This window comes from Perca fluviatilis, chromosome 14 (assembly GCF_010015445.1).
Source record: "Perca fluviatilis chromosome 14, GENO_Pfluv_1.0, whole genome shotgun sequence".
In the NCBI taxonomy this organism is placed as follows: domain Eukaryota; kingdom Metazoa; phylum Chordata; class Actinopteri; order Perciformes; family Percidae; genus Perca; species Perca fluviatilis.
The window spans coordinates 27,403,657-27,421,985 of NC_053125.1; the positions used below are offsets into that span (position 1 = coordinate 27,403,657).

The 18,329-nt window shown below is 37.4% G+C and overlaps 1 protein-coding gene and 1 long non-coding RNA gene across 2 annotated transcripts in view; both read left to right on the forward strand.

The window, feature by feature from the left end:
* LOC120572192 (selection and upkeep of intraepithelial T-cells protein 6-like) overlaps positions 1 to 18,329 on the forward strand; it is a 75,978-nt gene that overhangs the window by 50,835 nt on the left and 6,814 nt on the right. The window contains exons 9-14 of the mRNA XM_039821376.1: positions 1,212 to 1,238; positions 1,428 to 1,574; positions 4,805 to 4,888; positions 5,240 to 5,359; positions 5,905 to 5,967; positions 10,992 to 11,096. Coding sequence (XP_039677310.1) covers positions 1,212 to 1,238; positions 1,428 to 1,574; positions 4,805 to 4,888; positions 5,240 to 5,359; positions 5,905 to 5,967; positions 10,992 to 11,096 — 546 coding nt within the window. The remainder of the gene's footprint in view (positions 1 to 1,211; positions 1,239 to 1,427; positions 1,575 to 4,804; positions 4,889 to 5,239; positions 5,360 to 5,904; positions 5,968 to 10,991; positions 11,097 to 18,329) is intronic.
* On the forward strand, positions 13,614 to 17,891 carry LOC120572209. Its single transcript, XR_005641384.1, has 3 exons — positions 13,614 to 13,648; positions 16,496 to 16,591; positions 17,794 to 17,891. It is a non-coding gene; the product is annotated as an uncharacterized LOC120572209 (long non-coding RNA).

The window sequence follows — 18,329 nt, forward strand, 5'->3', positions numbered from 1 at the left end:
GAAGAAAACAGAACTAATGATCCAGAAGAAGCCGAGGCTTTGACGGGAGAAAAGGTAAAGAAGATCAAACTTTTAAGTAAAGAAACAGGAAGGACTTTCAGGAAGAGAAAGAAACTAAAACAGGTAAAGTAAAGTTTGATCTGAGCTAGAAGGATAGAAAATTATTGCAGCAAGAAACAGGATTTGTGTTTCCAAAGAAAGTAAGAAGTGTACAAAAGCAGCTAAAACAGCTAACTTTAACTAGCTTACTTCAATCAATGTTGGGACGTTCAGAGGTTTCAAGAGAAATGAGACAGAAGAGGAAGAGTTCAGACAGACAGTCAAATGAGGATGAGAACAAACATCAGAGGAGATTAGAATAACAGAAGAGAGAGATTAACCAGAAATACATTGGCAACATCTGATAAGAAAGATGTGGTCAACAGAAGAATTTGAAATTCTCAAAAGTTTTTATTTTGACAGTGACTAACTTTTGTTGTCCATACATTTTGAAATAGAGAGGGTTCAGTGTTTTCTCTACAATGTTTTTGAATATTCCAAATTATTTTGGTAGATACTCATGTTACATTAAAAGCTTACATTTCTTAAATGCACTGAAGTTCAAATGCTGCAAAAATCAGACCTAAGTTATGATAATGTTTCATTGTGTGGTATAGTATGCCCTGAAAACATCATTTACATCTCTGGTCACATCTCTCTCTCTCTCTCTCTCTGCAGCTCAGGAGAAAATACACTGATATCTAAAGTCACACTCTTTATGCCATACATAGTGTAGACAGACACATCCAAACTTACAGTAGTGTGTGCAGGTCACTTACAAAAATCATTCCAAGACCAGATCCACAGGGATTTGACCAAGTCCAGAATCAGATCAAATTGATTTAAACATCAAAACCAAACCAAACACAAAAACATTTAAAAATATGACACATTTCTTTTTATATTCCTGTTAATCAATTTGCAGCAGCTTTAACTGCTGCATTTATTAGCCTATTAAAATGCATCTCTCTGTATTTACTTTACTTTGAACATCCTACTCATCCATGTTTCTCAAGACAGAAGTTTCTCAAGACATTGCTGTTTAGAGAAATGTATAATGCTCTTGAGTAGAGCGGGTTTAACCTTTAATTGGGTGTCTTTGTGTTGTATATTTACTGACATGCTTTAATAAAAGAACATGTCTCTCTTTACCTCTTTCTCCTTCGTACCAGTTGGAGGAAAAAGCTGCCCGGTCTCTGGTAAGTAATCCTGGTATTGTGAATGAGAATAAATTAACTGTATTACTCTTAATGGTCAAACAAGAGAACTATGATTTTCTCTTACATGAGTTTCTGACTACAGCTTGTCATTAGATTTAGAATATGATCCTGTAGAATATAACATGTATGTTATTGTGCTGCTCTTCATATCTCTCTTCCCCGTCTCAGTTCGGGTTGAAGATTGTTAACAAGCGGACACTCAAGGAAGAGCAGCAGAAGAGGGAGGAAGCTGTCCAGAAGCTTGAAGAGGAGAAGCAGAGGAGTGAGAATGAGCGGGAGCAGCTGCAAAAGGAGCTGGAGGACAAGATAAAAAAGGTTAATCTATTATGGATATTATTTCCATTTATTTGTTAATTTTTTAGTTTAAAAAAATTGCTTCATTTTAATCTTATGTTTATTTAAATGTTTAACATGAACCAAAGTAAAAAAGTAAAAAACAATACGTTAAGATTGTTAAATTAAATTGAAGCTGTTGAATTTTACTGTTGGTGGTCTATTGTTTATTGATGCTCAAGAGCAAGAACTCAAGAGCAGGAATGAAGAGATCAGCACGCTTAAGAGAGAAGTACACACACACACACACACACACACACACACAACACACACACACACACACACACACACTAGGCACAGTTAAACACAATGTGCCACTGTAAGTGGTGCAGGAGCAAAACATTTATAAAAGTACATTTTAATACATGTTTCATAACAAAGCATGAGATTTATGATCCTTACAATCAAAAACAGTTACTATAATAATATGTCATACATAACTATCAGTTCAGTCAGTGGTTAAAACCAGTTAAAGTAGTACACTCAGGTTAGAAAATAAATCAGAGCACTGAGCTGGTGTTTCCAGTAGAAATGGGTAGACTGCTTTTCCACATTTTCTGTCATATCTACAATGTTATAATGTTGGATTTTCATGTTAAATGTGTCCAAAACTTCAAATAATGATCTTAACATATTTTAGAGAAAACACAGTGAGCTAGAATCTGGGACATGTCCGGTTCTGTTTGGTTTAGAAGCTTTTATTGGACCAGATTAGGGCTGAAACGATTCCTCGAATAACTCGAATAATTCGATTACAAAAATCCTCGAGAGCAAAATTCTTTGCCTCAAAGCTTCGTTAAATAACGTAATTAAGGTTGTACGGCTCACTGTGTTCCCGCCGGAGGATTATTACTAGCGTCAGTTTGACGCGTCTGCGGACACAAGACTGACTGCCCAGATTACAAATGAAGGAAGACGAAAATAGCGAGGGTTTAAGAGAAGACGAGAAAAAGAAAACGACAGAAAGTTTGGGATCATTTTAACATGTAGCTGCAAACATGCTGTTACATCGCCTCTGTAACAAACACCCAGTGTACTCATCCATTCCACGGAGCCAACCTGACACAAGGTAGCTAACGTCTGCTGCTCTCATCCCACCACATGTTTTACACAACTAGCCTACAGCATGCTACTCTGCTAATAGCCATGTTTTACACAACTAGCCTACAGCATGCTACTCTGCTAATAGCCATGTTTTACACAACTAGCCTACAGCATGCTACTCTGCTAATAGCCATGTTTTACACAACTAGCCTACAGCATGCTACTCTGCTAATAGCGATGTTTTTACACAACTAGCCTACAGCATGCTACTCTGCTAATAGCCATGTTTTACCAACCAGCTAAAACGAAAGCGCTCGGTTTGTAGTCTAACTGTTTATTAGTTTGCTACTAATCTTTGGGAACTTAGCTGCTGCGGAAAGAACACGGCTCCTCCCCAACATGGCTACTTAAGGTGAAGGGGTGAAAAATATTAATATTTGGGCCACCAAAGATGTACTTGGAATTTGGCAAATAAAAATTTTGCTTTTTTTAAAAGGAAACCAGTCTTTTGTATATATACAAAAGCGCAGGTTTCCTTTTTTCATACACGCAATTATAAATATTTACTATTGTTGTTTACTAAGCATTTCTTACTAAGTATTTCTTATCCGATTACTCGATTAATCGATGGAATAATCGGTAGAATACTCGATTACTAAAATAATCGATAGCTGCAGCCCTAGACCAGATCCACAGGGATTTGACCAAGTCCAGAATCAGATCTAATTGATTTACGTAAATATACACGTCAAAACCAAACCAAACACAAAAATGTTTTAAAATATGATATTTTTCTTTTTATATTCCTGTTAATCAATTTACAGCAGCTTTAACTGCTGCCTTTATTTGTAGAATAACTTTGATGAACAAACAGGTCTTTGTTCAGAATGGTACAAAGTGCTGCTTCGTTCCTTTACAATCTAACGTTAGCATACTGCTAACTATTAAGTAGCTGCACGCTAACACAAAATAGCTATAATCTTGGAGGCCAATGCTGGTCATTTCTCCCCAAATTACGGTCACTTTACTGCTGGAACATGTCCAGTTCAGAAATATTTGGTTTAAAATACAAGACAAGTCAAGGCAGCTTTATTTGTATAGCACATTTCAGCAACTGGACAATACAAAAGGCTTTATATAAAACATTAAAGAGCAGTTAAAAACAATAAAAAAATTATTTATTCTTTATTTAAAGAAAGGCAACATCAAAAAGAAAGGTCTTCAGCCTTGATTTAAAATAACTGAGAGTAGCGGCAGACCTGCAGTTTTCTGGGACTTTGTTCCAGATATGTGGAGCATAGAAACTGAATGCTGCTTCCCCCTGTTTAGTTTGGACTCTGGGGACAGCAAGTAGACCTGTCCCAGACGACCTGAGAGGTCTCGTGGTTCATAGTGTAGCAGCAGATCAGAAATGTATTTTGGCCCTAAACCGTTTAGTGATTGATAAACCAGCAAAAGTATTATGAAATCAATTGAGGGAGACAGTTTTAAGACTTCAGAACTGGAGTGATGTGATCCACTTTCTTGGTCTTAGTGAGAACTCAAGACTAACTTTTGTTGTCCATGAGTCTTGAATTAGAGGGGGTTAAAACTATGGGAGGTTTGATTTGATTTATCTAACTAAAACAAAAAATTCACCTTCCAAATACTTCTCATAGATACTAAAAGCAGATCTACTCAATTGCAGTTACGTTCAAATGCTGTAAAAACAAGACTTGAGTTATGATTAATTTTTACATGTGCCATTGTGTGGTATCTTTACTAACCTGCCATAATAAAATGATGAACCACATGTCACACTGTTCATCCCTCTCCAGGAGCAGCAGAGGAGGGAGGAAGCTGAGAGAGAAAATCAGACTCTGAAAGAGGAGCTTTGTCTTTACTTTAATACACTGATTTCAGTTTGAAGTCACATTCTTTATGTCATCCACAGTAAACAAGATCAAACCTACAAAAGTCATACGAGAAGAGAGAGATATTAACTTATTAGAAATTACTTATGTTACATTAAAAGCTTACATTTCTCAAATGCACTGAAGGTGAAATGCTGCAAAAATCAGACATAAGTTATGATTCTTTTTTGCATGTTTCATTGTGTGGTATCTTCACTAATATGCCCTGATAAAATCATTTACATCTCTGTTCATCTCTCTCCTCTCACTCTGCAGCTCCAGGAGGAACAGCAGAGGAGGGAGGAAGCTGAGAGAGAAGTTCAGACTCTGAAAGAGGAGCTGGACACCAAGAAGAAGGAGGTTCATCTTCACTTTAATAATGAAATACACTGTGTTCAGTTTACATTCTTTATACCATACATAGTGTAGACGCCTTCACACTTACAGTAGTGTGTGCAGGTCACTTACAAAAATCATTCCAACCAGATCCACAGGGATTTGACCAAGTCCAGAATCAGATCAAATTGATTTACATAAATGTACATCAAAACCAAACCAAACACAAAAGCATTTTAAAATATGCCCCTTTTCTTTTTATATTCCTGTTAATCAATTTTCAGCAGCTTTAACTGCTGCCTCTATTTGTAGAATAACTTTGATAAACAAACATGTCTCTTATTGTATTCCCCTTTATCTTCTCTCTCCTCCCAGTCTGAAAGTAAACTAGCTGAAGTCCAGCAGCAGCTCAACGATGAAAAGAAGAAACATGAGGTTGAACAGCAGGGTCTTCATCAAAAGATGAAGGATGACATGCAGGCCAAGAACCAGGAGGTTAGCCTATTCAAATGAATCTCTGTATTTACTTTAATTTGAACATCCTACTGAAGGACAAAGAACGAGCAGTTAACACGGAGTGGAAGAACTCTATGAAGAGGTGAAACAGGCAAAGCAAGAACTCAAGAGGAATCAAGAGTTCAGCACGCTTAGAGAGAACTACACACACACACACAATTTATAAAAGTACATTTGAATACATGTTTCATAACAAACCATGAGATTTATGATACTTAGAATCTAACAGTTACTATAATAATATGTCATACATAACTATCAGTTCAGTCAGTGGTTAAAACCAGTTAAAGTAGTACACTCAGGTTAGAAAATAAATCAGAGCACTGAGCTGGTGTTTCCAGTAGAAATGGGTAGACTGATTAAAGCTTTACTTAAAGTGGACATATTATGTTTTTCCCTATTTTCTGTCATTCTGTCACGTTCACATTACAAAGAAAACAGCTGGATGTATATTTCATGTGCAACAATGTCTGATTATGATTTACAAATAATTGAAATCAACATCCATGTGTCTGTCCTCCCAGGTAAATCAACTATCAGCTGAATTGAAGGAGCTCAAAGAGGAGAAGCAGGACCTGGAGGACAAGGTTTGTAGTTTTGAATCTCTTGATTTCTGGTTTATTTTATCTTCAGCTTATCAAAATGTGTAACTACATAAACCTCACAAAGAGTCAAAGGATTTTAGGATTGTAAAACTAAATGGAAGTCAATGAGTTTAGTTGATTTTGGCTTTAATTCTCGTTGTTTGGGACCCCAAAGACCTCCACTGTTGTGTGTAAACATAATATTAATTGCCTATTTGAAATTTGCCTATCTGCATCAGTTTTTTATCCTTTATATATATTTGCTTTTCTTCTGACCTCTAAATATAAAGAAAGGTATTTGAGTGGTAAAAAATACACTGAATTAGATGTCTAAATCTCTGTTTAACCAACAGTTATCAAAGAAGAAGGTGTACTTTATTAATCACTCTTGATCAGAAATTAATTTTGTTGTACCCTGCTTTTACACACACACACACACACATACACACACACACACACACACACACACACACACACACACACACACACACACAAAGCTCTGAAATGTACACATACACAACAAGGCCCTATAAATTGCGGGATGGCATCCCAATAATAAAACTCCAATTAGAGAAATTCTGACAGACATGTTTGGGATGAAAGCAGTTTTGCTGCTTTGAAAGTCAACACTATTCACAGTAACTAAGTAATGTGACTACTAAAATATATCAAACCAGTTTATAATAACTCATTTTCATAAGTATGTTTTTGAGTTGTTAAAGAGTCCAGATTCTCCATTGGCCTCATGTATAAACGTTGGCGTACGCACAAAAAGCTTACGTATGCTGGTTTGAAATTAACTAGACGTGAGAATGTGCAGGCCGTCTACAAAGTCTTTTCTGGTTCTGTAACGTGGTAAATTCTAACTGAAAAGGACCGAAAGTCACCAAACAATACAAAATAAAGTTTCCACCTCAGTTACTGTCATATGTATAATATGTTGATTATGAAAAAAAAATAATTCACTGATACTCCATAAAAGTTTGATCATTCATGTGGATAGTGTTTCACATCTTTCACACTATTAAATGTTTGATTTGGAGGCTACTTAACTTCTGTTAAACATGACGACGTGAATGAACGAAAAATCCACTTAGAAAAGAGGCTACTTTCAGTCATCCTCTGTATTTCCCGTAGATGAAATATCTTACTGACTGTGCAACAAAAAGATCGCTACGGAAAAATGCAGTAGTGTCTATGAGTCTGTAGTTGCTGAGGTTCAGACATCCATGGTGTAATTGATCCCATGGAAGATGTTTTATGTAAGTGAACAATGTGTAAGAAATGAACCTGACCCGGTCCACCAAACACTGGGCTGAATGAAGCAGCTTCACAGCACTGTTTGGATCATAAACAGAATGTGGAGAAGTGGTAGGAGACTTGGCATAGCCTATACATTTTAATGACTTCTTATACTTATGTTATGTAGAACATTGTCTATTTGTCCTAATCCTGCACATATTTCTGGTACTGTATTTAGTATTTAATTGTTTCATTCATGCGTGGTGCAGTGGATCCGTGCGCCCTGTCCCCTGCTGTGGAGACGCTGGCCTCACTTCCATCTCCTCCTCCTGATTCAGGTCTCCCTCGCGCTGGAAACAGTTTCACTTAGTCAATGGCATTACATCAGTGGGTTAAAACTGCTTATTGTGCGTAATTTGGACTGACACAGACATGCATGTTGTTTGGTAACTGTGGCGCCACCACTCATCTCTTGATTTCCACTTCAACATTAGACCTTTTTTAAATTTCTGCCATAGTTCGGTGCATTCATCGCTCCGTCACCATTTGATGCCTTCAGTGAGAATCTACAAAGTAAATAGTCATGAAAATAAAAAGGAAACGCATTGAATGAGAAGGTGTGTCCAAACTTTTGGCCTGTACTGTATTATGCTTTTCCCTATTTTCTGTCATATCTACAATGTTCTATTGTTGGATTTTCATGTTAAATGTGTCCAAAACTTCAAATAATGAGGTAAATCTATTTTAGAGAAACCACAGTGAGCTAGAAGCTGGGACATGTCTGGTTCTGTAATATTTGGTTTAGAAGCTTTTATTGGACCAGATCCACAGGGATTTGACCAAGTCCAGAATCAGATCTAATTACGTAAATGTACACATCAAAACAAAAACCAAACACAAAAACATTTTCAAATATGACACATTTCTTTTTATATTCCTGTTAATCAATTTACAGCAGCTTTAACTGCTGCCTTTATTTGTAGAATAACTTTGATAAACAAACATGTCTCTCATTTTATTCCCCTTTATCTTCTCTCTCCTCCCAGTCTGAAAGTAAACTAGCTGAAGTCCAGCAGCAGCTCAACGATGAAAAGAAGACACATGAGGTTGAACAGCAGGGTCTTCATCAAAAGATGAAGGATGACATGCAGGCCAAGAACCAGGAGGTTAGCCTATTCAAATGAATCTCTGTATTTACTTTAATTTGAACATCCTACTGAAGGACAAAAAAGCGAGGAGTTAACACGGGTGGAAGAACTCTATGAAGAGGTGAAACAGGCAAAGCAAGAACTCAAGAGGAATCAAGAGTTCAGCACGCTTAGAGAGAACTACACACACACACACAATTTATAAAAGTACATTTGAATACATGTTTCATAACAAACCATGAGATTTATGATTTTACAATCTAACAGTTACTATAATAATATGTCATGCATAACTATCAGTTCAGTCAGTGGTTAAAACCAGTTAAAGTAGTACACTCAGGTTAGAAAATAAATCAGAGCACTGAGCTGGTGTTTCCAGTAGAAATGAGTAGACTGCTTAAAGCTTTACTTAAAGTGGACATATTATGTTTTTCCCTATTTTTTGTCATTCTGTCACGTTCACATTACAAAAAAAAAAAAAGTTTTTTTTTTTTTTTTTTTTTTTTTTTTTTTTTTTTTTTTTAAAAAAAAAAATATATTTTTTTTTTTTTTTTTTTTTTTATTTGGGGGGGGGGGGGGGGGGGGGGGGGGGGGGGGGGGGGAAAGAAAAATTTTTTTTTTTTTTTTTTTTTTTTTTTTTTTTTTTTTTTTTTTTTTTTTTTTTTTTTTTTTTTTTTTTTTTTTTTTTTTTTTTTTTTTTTTTTTTTTAAAAAAAAAATTTTTTTTTTTTTTTTTTTTTTTAATTTTTTTTTTTTTTTTCTTTTTTTTTTTTACACACACACACACACACACACACACACACACACACACACACACAAAGCTCTGAAATATACACCTGAACAATAAGGCCCTATAATTTGCGGGATGGCATCCCAATAATAAAACTCCAATTAGAGAAATTCTCATACACACATAATTCTCAGGCATATTTGGGATGAAAGCGGTTTCGCTGCTTAGAAAGTCTGCACCATTCACAGTAAGTAAGTAATTTGACTACTAAAACATATCAAACCAGTTGATAATAACAAATTTTCATAAGTATGTTTTGAGTTGTTAAAGAGTCCAGAGTCTCCAGGGGCCTCATTTATAAACATTGAAGTACGCACAAAAAGCTTACGTACGCTGGTTTTCACACACACGGTGTGAATTATGAAAAAATTAAATTGACATGAGAATGTGAGGGTCGTCCACAAAGTCTTTTCTGGCTCTGTAACGTGGTAAATTCTAACTGAAAAGGGCCGAAAGTCACCAAACAATACAAAATAAAGTTTCCACTTCAGTTACTGTCATATGTATAATACATTGACTATGAAAAAACATAATTCACTGATACTCCATAAAAGTTTGATCATTTATGTGGATAATGTTTAACATCTTTCACACTATTAACTGTTTAATTTGGAGGCTACTTAACTTCTGTTAAACATGAGGGCGTGAATGAATGAAAACTCCACTTAGAAAAGAGGCTACTTTCAGTCATCCTCTGTATTTCCCATAGATGAAATATCTTACTCACTGTGCAACAAAAAGATCACTACGGAAAAATGCAATAGTGTCTGTGAGTCTGTAGTTGCTGAGGTTCAGACATCCATGGTGTAATTGATCCCATGGAAGATGTTTTATGTAAGTGAACAATGTGTAAGAAATGAACCTGACCCGGTCCACCAAACACTGGGCTGAATGAAGCAGCTTCACAGCACTGTTTGGATCATAAACAGAATGTGGAGAAGTGGTAGGAGACTTGGCATAGCCTATACATTTTAATGACTTCTTACACTTATGTTATGTAGAACATTGTCTATTTGTCTTAATTCTGCACATATTTCTGGTACTGTATTTAGTATTTAATTATTTCATTCATGCGTGGCGTAGTGGATCCGTGCGCCCTGTCCCCTGCTGTGGAGACACTGTCCTCACTTCCATCTCCTCCTCCTGATTCAGGTCTCCCTCGCGCTGGAAACAGTTTCACTTAGTCAATGGCATTACATCAGTGGGTTAAAACTGCTTATTGTGCGTAATTTGGACTGACACAGACATGCATGTTGTTTGGTAACTGTGGCGCCGCCACTCATCTCTTGATTTCCACTTCAACATTAGACCTTTTTTAAATTTCTGCCATAGTTCAGTGCATTCATCACTCCGTCACCATTTGCCACTCTTTTATTTCTTATCCGACGTGACAAACCTCCAAACAGAACATGTTTTCCTTGCCTCAACCTCTGCGAGGTTGAGTTTTTTCGGTCTCCAGCGGGATTACGTGTTGTGATTGGACAAAGAATGACAGTTTTATAGTCATTTCCATATTAATTTATGGGAGGAGACAAGGCGGGGTCAGTGGCTCGTTCAAGTGAGCTCAATTTCACGTTGATTGTGATGTAAGAAGGTAAAAAATGCTGGACCTGGCATGCACCCGGTTTTGTACATGTGAATATTTCTGTGCGTAGGTACTTTACAAGTTTTGGGCGTACGCCATCTTCTGCGCAATCTTTTATACATGAGGTCCAAGGACCTCATACAGAATATCAGGCTCTGGGACACATTACAAAGAAAACAGCTGGATGTATATTTCATGTGCATCTATGTCTGATTATGATTTACAAAGAATTGAAATCAACTTCCTTCTGTCTCTCCTCTCAGGTAAATCAACTATCAACTGATTTGAAGAAGCTTGAAGAGGAGAAGAAGAAGAGTGAGAAGGAGCAGCAGCACCTGCAAAAGGAGCTGAAGGACAAGATAACAGAGGTTCTTTTATTATGGATATTGTTTCCATCTATTTGTTTTTAGTTTTAAATCTCCTGATTTCTGGTTTACTTTATATTCAGCTTATCAAAATGTGTAACAACATTAACCTCACAAAGAGTCAAAGTATTTTAGGATTGTAAAACTAAATTGAATTCACTGAGGTTCTTTGACTTTGGCTTTACTTCTCATTGTTTTGGACCCCAAAGACCTCCACTGTTGTTGTGTAAACATAATATTAATAACCTATTTGCAAAATTATCTGTTTTTTATCCTTTTAATATATTTTCTTTTCTTCTGAATATAATATAAGAAAGGTATTTGAGTGGTAAAAAATAGACTGAATTAGATGTCTAAATCTCTGTTTAACCAATAGTTATCAAAGAAGAAGAAGGTACTTTATTAATCACTCCAGATCAGAAATTCATTTTGTTGTACCCTGCTGTTATTTCACACACACACACACACACACACACACACACACACACACACACACACACACACACACACACACACACACACACACACACACACACAAAGCTCTGAAATATACTGTACACATGCACAATAAGGCCCTATAATTTGCGGGATGGCATCCCAATAATAAAACTCCAATTAGAGAAATTCTGACAGACATTTTTAGGAATGAAAGAAGTTTCGCTGCTTAGAAAGTCAACACCATTCACAGTGAGTAAGTAAGGTGACTACTAAAACATATCAAACCAGTTAATAATAAACTCATTTTCATAAGTATGGTTTTGAGTTGTTAAACAGTCCAGAGTCTCCAGGGGCAAAAAGCTTGTGTATGCAGATTTTCACACACGGTGTGATTTATAACAATTAACTTGACGTGTGAAGGTGCAGGTCGTCCGCAAAGTCTTTTCTGGATCTGTAACGTGGTGAATTCTAACTGAAAAGGGTCGAAAGTCACCAAACATAAAATAACCTCAGTTACTGTCATGTCTGTTACGTTGACTATGAAAAAACATAATTCACTGATACTCCATAAAAGTTTGATCATTTATGTGGATAATGTTTAACATCTTTCACACTATTAACTGTTTAATTTGGAGGCTACTTAACTTCTGTTAAACATGAGGGCGTGAATGAATGATAAATCCACTTAGAAAATAGGCTACTTTCAGTCATCCTCTGTATTTCCCATAGATGAAATATCTTACTGACTGTGCAACAAAAAGATCGCTACGGAAAAATGCAATAGTGTCTGTGAGTCTGTAGTTGCTGAGGTTCAGACATCCATGGTGTAATTGATCCCATGGAAGATGTTTTATGTAAGTGAACAATGTGTAAGAAATGAACCTGACCCGGTCCACCAAACACTGGGCTGAATGAAGCAGCTTCACAGCACTGTTTGGATCATAAACAGAATGTGGAGAAGTGGTAGGAGACTTGGGATAGCCTATACATTTTAATGACTTCTTACACTTATGTTATGTAGAACATTGTCTATTTGTCTTAATTCTGCACATATTTCTGGTACTGTATTTAGTATTTAATTATTTCATTCATGCATGGCGTGCAGTGGATCCGTGCGCCCTGTCCCCTGCTGTGGAGACGCTGGCCTCACTTCCATCTCCTCCTCCTGATTCAGGTCTCCCTCGCGCTGGAAACAGTTTCACTTAGTCAATGGCATTACATCAGTGGGTTAAAACTGCTTATTGTGCGTAATTTGGACTGACACAGACATGCATGTTGTTTGGTAACTGTGGCGCCACCACGCTTCTCTCACGTTCAGAAGTTCGAGAGAAATGAGACAGAAGAGGCCCAGTTCAGACAGACAGTCAAGTGAGGATGAGAGCAAACATCAGAGGAGATCAGAATAACAGAAGAGAGAGATTAACCAGAAATACAGGGACATTCTCAAAAGTTTTTATTTTGACAGTGACTATCTTTTGTTGTCCATAAGTCTTTAAATAGAGGGGGTTAAAACTGTGGGAGGTTTGATTTGCTGAAACCAGTCTGAACCACTGCAGACATATAGAGTATTTATCAAACTGAAACTCAAAATTCACCTTCCAAATACTTCTCATAGATACTTATGTTAAATTAAAAGTGGATCTACTCAATTGTAGTTACGTTCAAATGCTGAAAAAAGAAGACTTGAGTTATGATTAATTTTTACATGTGCCATTGTGTGGTATCTTCACTAAGCTGCCCTAATAAAATGATGACCCACATGTCACACTGTTCATCCCTCTCCAGGAGCAGCAGAAGAGGGAGGAAGCTGAGAGAGAAAATCAGGTCAAATTTTTGCAGCAATAGTCCAATATTCTCTCTCTTTTAGCTGTTTTTCATAATTACCAACTCAGGGAAATATCTCTCTTTAACTGCTAAATGCTTCACGTTGTTCACCAGCTAGTCTCTAACTAACTCATAAAGTTCCATAAGGGAACAGTTCTCTGATCTACGGTTTTTATCTTCTCTCTCCTCTCAGGTAAATCAACTATCAGCTGAAGTGAAGGAGCTCAAAGAGGAGAAGCAGAGGAGAGAGAAGGAGTGAGCTGCAAAAGGACCTGGAGGGCAAGAGAAAAGAGGTTCTTTTATTATGGATATTGTTTCCATCTATTTGTTTTTAGTTTTAAATCTCCTGATTTCTGGTTTCTTTCATCTTCAGCTTATCAAAATGTGTAACAACATAAACCTCCCAAAGAGTCAATGGGCCCTATCTTTCACTCAGCGCAATTGCCTTTGTACACCGACGCATGTATCATTCCTATTTTGTACCCGACGCACAGCGGACTTTTCCCTCCACAGACGCACGTCGGTAAATTAGGGAATGTATTTAGGCTCCCGGGGGCGGTTCAGCGAAAAGAGGAGGCGTGTTCCGGCGCAAACGTTACTTTGTGCTATTCTGCAGTTTCAGAAAACAATTCCGCCACTGACCAGGAAAAACCTGGTCTAAAGTCAGTGGCGCTAATCTAAAGTCAGTAGCGCGTTATTCAGATGCTATTTTAGGGGCGCATGCTTGGCCATAATGTAGCGTGTCCACAACGCGCATACACTTCTCTCATCTAAATGGATGCAGCAGTTCCCATTTTTGAAAACCATACATAATTACAAAGGAAAATATTACTGAAAATGCGCTTCAGGTGTTTGGATAGGTGAGGAGGCACTTTACAGTACAGTCCTCAAAAAGTCGCAGCATTCTTTGTGGCTTGTTGTGTTTTACACATTTCCATGAATCATGGATGTGTTGATGAGATAAATGAGGAAATATTAGAGGACTTAAGGAGACGTGATGTTGAACTACGGCGGGATCTGGTCCGGGAGTAATGCGCGATGCGCTCCTGATGGAGCGGGTGGACGGAGATGGAGTGGGGGGGAAGAGGAAGGGGCACAACAGGTGCAGGTGGTGCGTTTGGAGGCCCACGCTCCATGGCTGCAGCAATCCTCTCCAGACTTGAGGAGATGCGCCCGAGAGGCCGCAGCAACATCGCCACCCGGGACGGGCATTTATTACTTTGCCGCATCCCGGACAGCTCCCGCTGGCGTGCGCCAGGCAAACCCGCCGTCATAATAGCAATCCGCCATGGAACAAGCGCCCTGCTCTTAAAGGGAATGTGAGATGACGCTCTGATTGGTTTATTGCACGTTACGCCCAAACCACACCTAGCTACTTCAGACCAACCCATTTTAGATTTGCGTCGGGCGCGAGACTCATTTATCCCGCCGGTAAAATAGCAACAGCGCCCGAGATCCGCCCACAAAGCTACTTGCGTTTTGCGTTTCATACTTGCGTTTCAGATCGTTAAAATACGGCCCAAAGTATTTTAGGATTGTAAAACTAAATTGAGTCACTGAGTTTTGTTGACTTTGGCTTTACTTCTCGTTGTTTGGGACCCCAAAGACCTCCACTGTTGTGTGTAATAATACATAATATTAATAGCCTATTTGCACTCTTTTTAACTGCTAAATGCTTCACGGTAAGGAGCTGGAGGACAAGATAAAAGAGGTTCTTTTATTATGCATATTGTTTCCATCTATTATTAGTTTTGAATCTCCTGATTTCAGTTTTTTTTTAACTTCAGCTTATCAAAATGTGTAACAACATAAACCTCACAAAGAGTCAAAGGATTTTAGGATTGTAAAACTAAATTGAAGTCACTGAGTTTTGTTGACTTTGGCTTTACATCTCGTTGTTTGGGACACCAAAGACCTCCACTGTTGTGTGTAAACATAATATTAATAGCCTATTTGCAAAATTATCTGTTTTTTATCCTTTAAATATATTTTCTTTTCTTCTGACCTCCAAATATAAAGAAAGGTATTTGAGTGGTAAAAGTTAGACTGAATTAGATGTCTAAATCTCTGTTTAACCAATAGTTATCAAAGAAGAAGAAGAAGAAGGTACTTTATTAATCACTCTAGATCAGAAATTCATTTTGTTGTACCCTGCTGTTATTTTACACACACAGAAATATACACATGCACAATAAGGCTCTTTAATATGCGGGATGGCATCCCAATAATAAAACTCCAATTAGAGACATTCTGACAGACATGTTTGGGATGAAAGCGGTTTCGCTGCTTAGAAAGTCAACACCATTCACAGTGAGTAAGTAATGGGACTACTAAAACATATTATAAACAGTAAATAATATAAACAGTTTATAATAACTCATTTTCATAAGTACGTTTTTGAGTTGTTGAAGAGTCCAGAGTCTCCAGGGGCCTCATGTATAAACGTTGGCGTTTTTACATCAGTGGGTTAAAACTGCTTATTGTGTGTAATTTGGACTGACACAGACATGCATGTTGTTTGGTAACTGTGGCGCCGCCACTCTTCTCTTGATTTCCACTTCGACATTAGACCTTTTTTAAATTTCTGCCATAGTTCGGTGCATTCATCGCTCCGTCACCATTTGCCACTCTTTTATTTCTTATCCGAGATGACAAACCTCCAAACAGAACATGTTTTCCTTGCCTCAACCTCCACGATCAGCACCTCATTCTCACAGTCAGTGAAGTTTTTTCCGTCTGCAGCAGGATTTCCTGTTGTGATTGGACAAAGAATGACGTCTGGGCGCATTTACAGTCATTTCCATATTCATTTATGGGAGGAGACAAAGGGGGGTCGGTAGCTCGTTCACGTGCGCTCAATTTCACATTGATTGTGATGTATAAAGGTAAGGTGCGCAGGACGTGGCGTAAGCCAGGTTTTATACATGTGAATATTTCTGTGCGTAGGCACTTTTCAAGTTTTGGGCGTAGGCCATCTTCTGCGCAATCTTTTATACATGAGGCCCAAGGACCTCATACAGAGTATCAGGCTCTACGACACATTACAAAGAAAACATGCTGGATGTATATTTCATGTGCATCTATGTCTGATTATGATTTACAAAGAATTGAAATCAACTTCCTTCTGTCTCTCCTCTCAGGTAGCTCAACTATCAGCTGACGTGACGGAGCTCAAAGAGGAGAAGAAGAAGAGTGAGAGCGAGCTGCAAAAGGAGCTGGGGGACGAGAGAAAAAAGGTTCCTTTATTATGGATATTTTTTTTCATCTATTTGTTTTTAGTTTTGAATCTCCTGATTTCTGGTTTATTTTATCTTCAGCTTATCAAAATGTGTAACAACATAAACCTCACAAAGAGTCAAAGGATTTTAGGATTGTACAACTAAATTGAAGTCAATGAGTTTTGTTGACTTTTTGCTTTACTTTGGCTTTACATTAAAAGTACATTTTAAAAGATGTTTCAAAACAAACCATGAGATTTATGATCCTTACAATCTAACAGTTACTAGAATAATATGTCATACATAACTATCAGTTCAGTCAGTGGTTAAAACCAGTTAAAGTAGTACACTCATGTTAGAAAATAAATCAGAGCACTGAGCTGGTGTTTCCAGTAGAAATGGGTAGACTGATTAAAGATTTACTTAAAGTGGACATATTTTGCTTTTCCCTATTTTCTGTCATTCTGTCACGTTCAGAGGTTCAAGAGAAATGAGACAGAAGAGGAAGAGTTCAGACAGACAGTCAAATGAGGATGAGAGCAAACATCAGAGGAGATTAGAATAACAGAAGAGAGAGATTAAACAGAAATACAGGGGGTGCCCAGATAGCTCAGTTGGTAGATTGGGCGCCCATATATAGAGGTTTACTACTCGATGCAGCGGGCCCCGGTTCAACTCCGACCTGCAGACCTTTGCTGCATGTCATTCCCCCTTTCTTTCTCCCCTTTCATTTCTTCAGCTGTCCTGTCAATAAAGGCCTAAAAATGCCCCCCCCCCAAAAAAAGAAAAAGAAATACAGGGGCAACATCTGATAAGAAACGTGGTGTCAACAGAAGAATTTGAAATTATTTTGACAGTGACTAACTTTTGTTGATTTCCACTTCGACATTAGACCTTTTTTAAATTTCTGCCATAGTTCAGTGCATTCACATGCGCTCAATTTAACGTTGATAGTGATGTATAAAGGTAAGGTGTGCAGGACCTGGCATACACCCGGTTTTATACATGGGAATATTTCTGTGCGTAGATACTTTTCAAGTTTGGGGTGTACGCCATCTTCTGCGCAATCTTATATACATGAGGCCCAAGGACCTCATACAGAGTATCAGGCTCTGGGACACATTACCAAGAAAACAGCTGGATGTATATTTCATGTGCATCTATGTCTGATTATGATTTACAAAGAATTGAAATCAACTTCCTTCTGTCTGTCCTCTCAGGTAAATAAACTATCAGCTGACGTGACGGAGCTCAAAGAGGAGAAGCAGAAGAGTGAGAGCGAGCTGCAAAAGGAGCTGGAGGACGAGAGAAAAAAGGTTCTTTTATTATGGATATTTTTTTTCATCTATTTGTTTTTAGTTTTGAATCTCCTGATTTCTGGTTTCTTTTATATTCGGCTTATCAAAATGTGTAACAACATAAACCTCACAAAGAGTCAAAGGATTTTAGGATTGTAAAACTAAATTGAATTCACTGAGGTTCTTTGACTTTGGCTTTACTTCTCATTGTTTTGGACCCCAAAGACCTCCACTATTGTGTGTAAACATAATATTAATAACCTATTTGCAAAATAATCAGTTTTTTATCCTTTAAATATATTTTCTTTTCTTCTGACCTCCAAATTTAAAGAAATGTATTTGAGTGGTAAAAACTAGACTGAATTAGATGTCTAAATCTCTGTTTAACCAATAGTTATCAAAGAAGAAGAAGGTGTACTTTATTAATCACTCTAGATCAGAAATTCATTTTGTTTTAC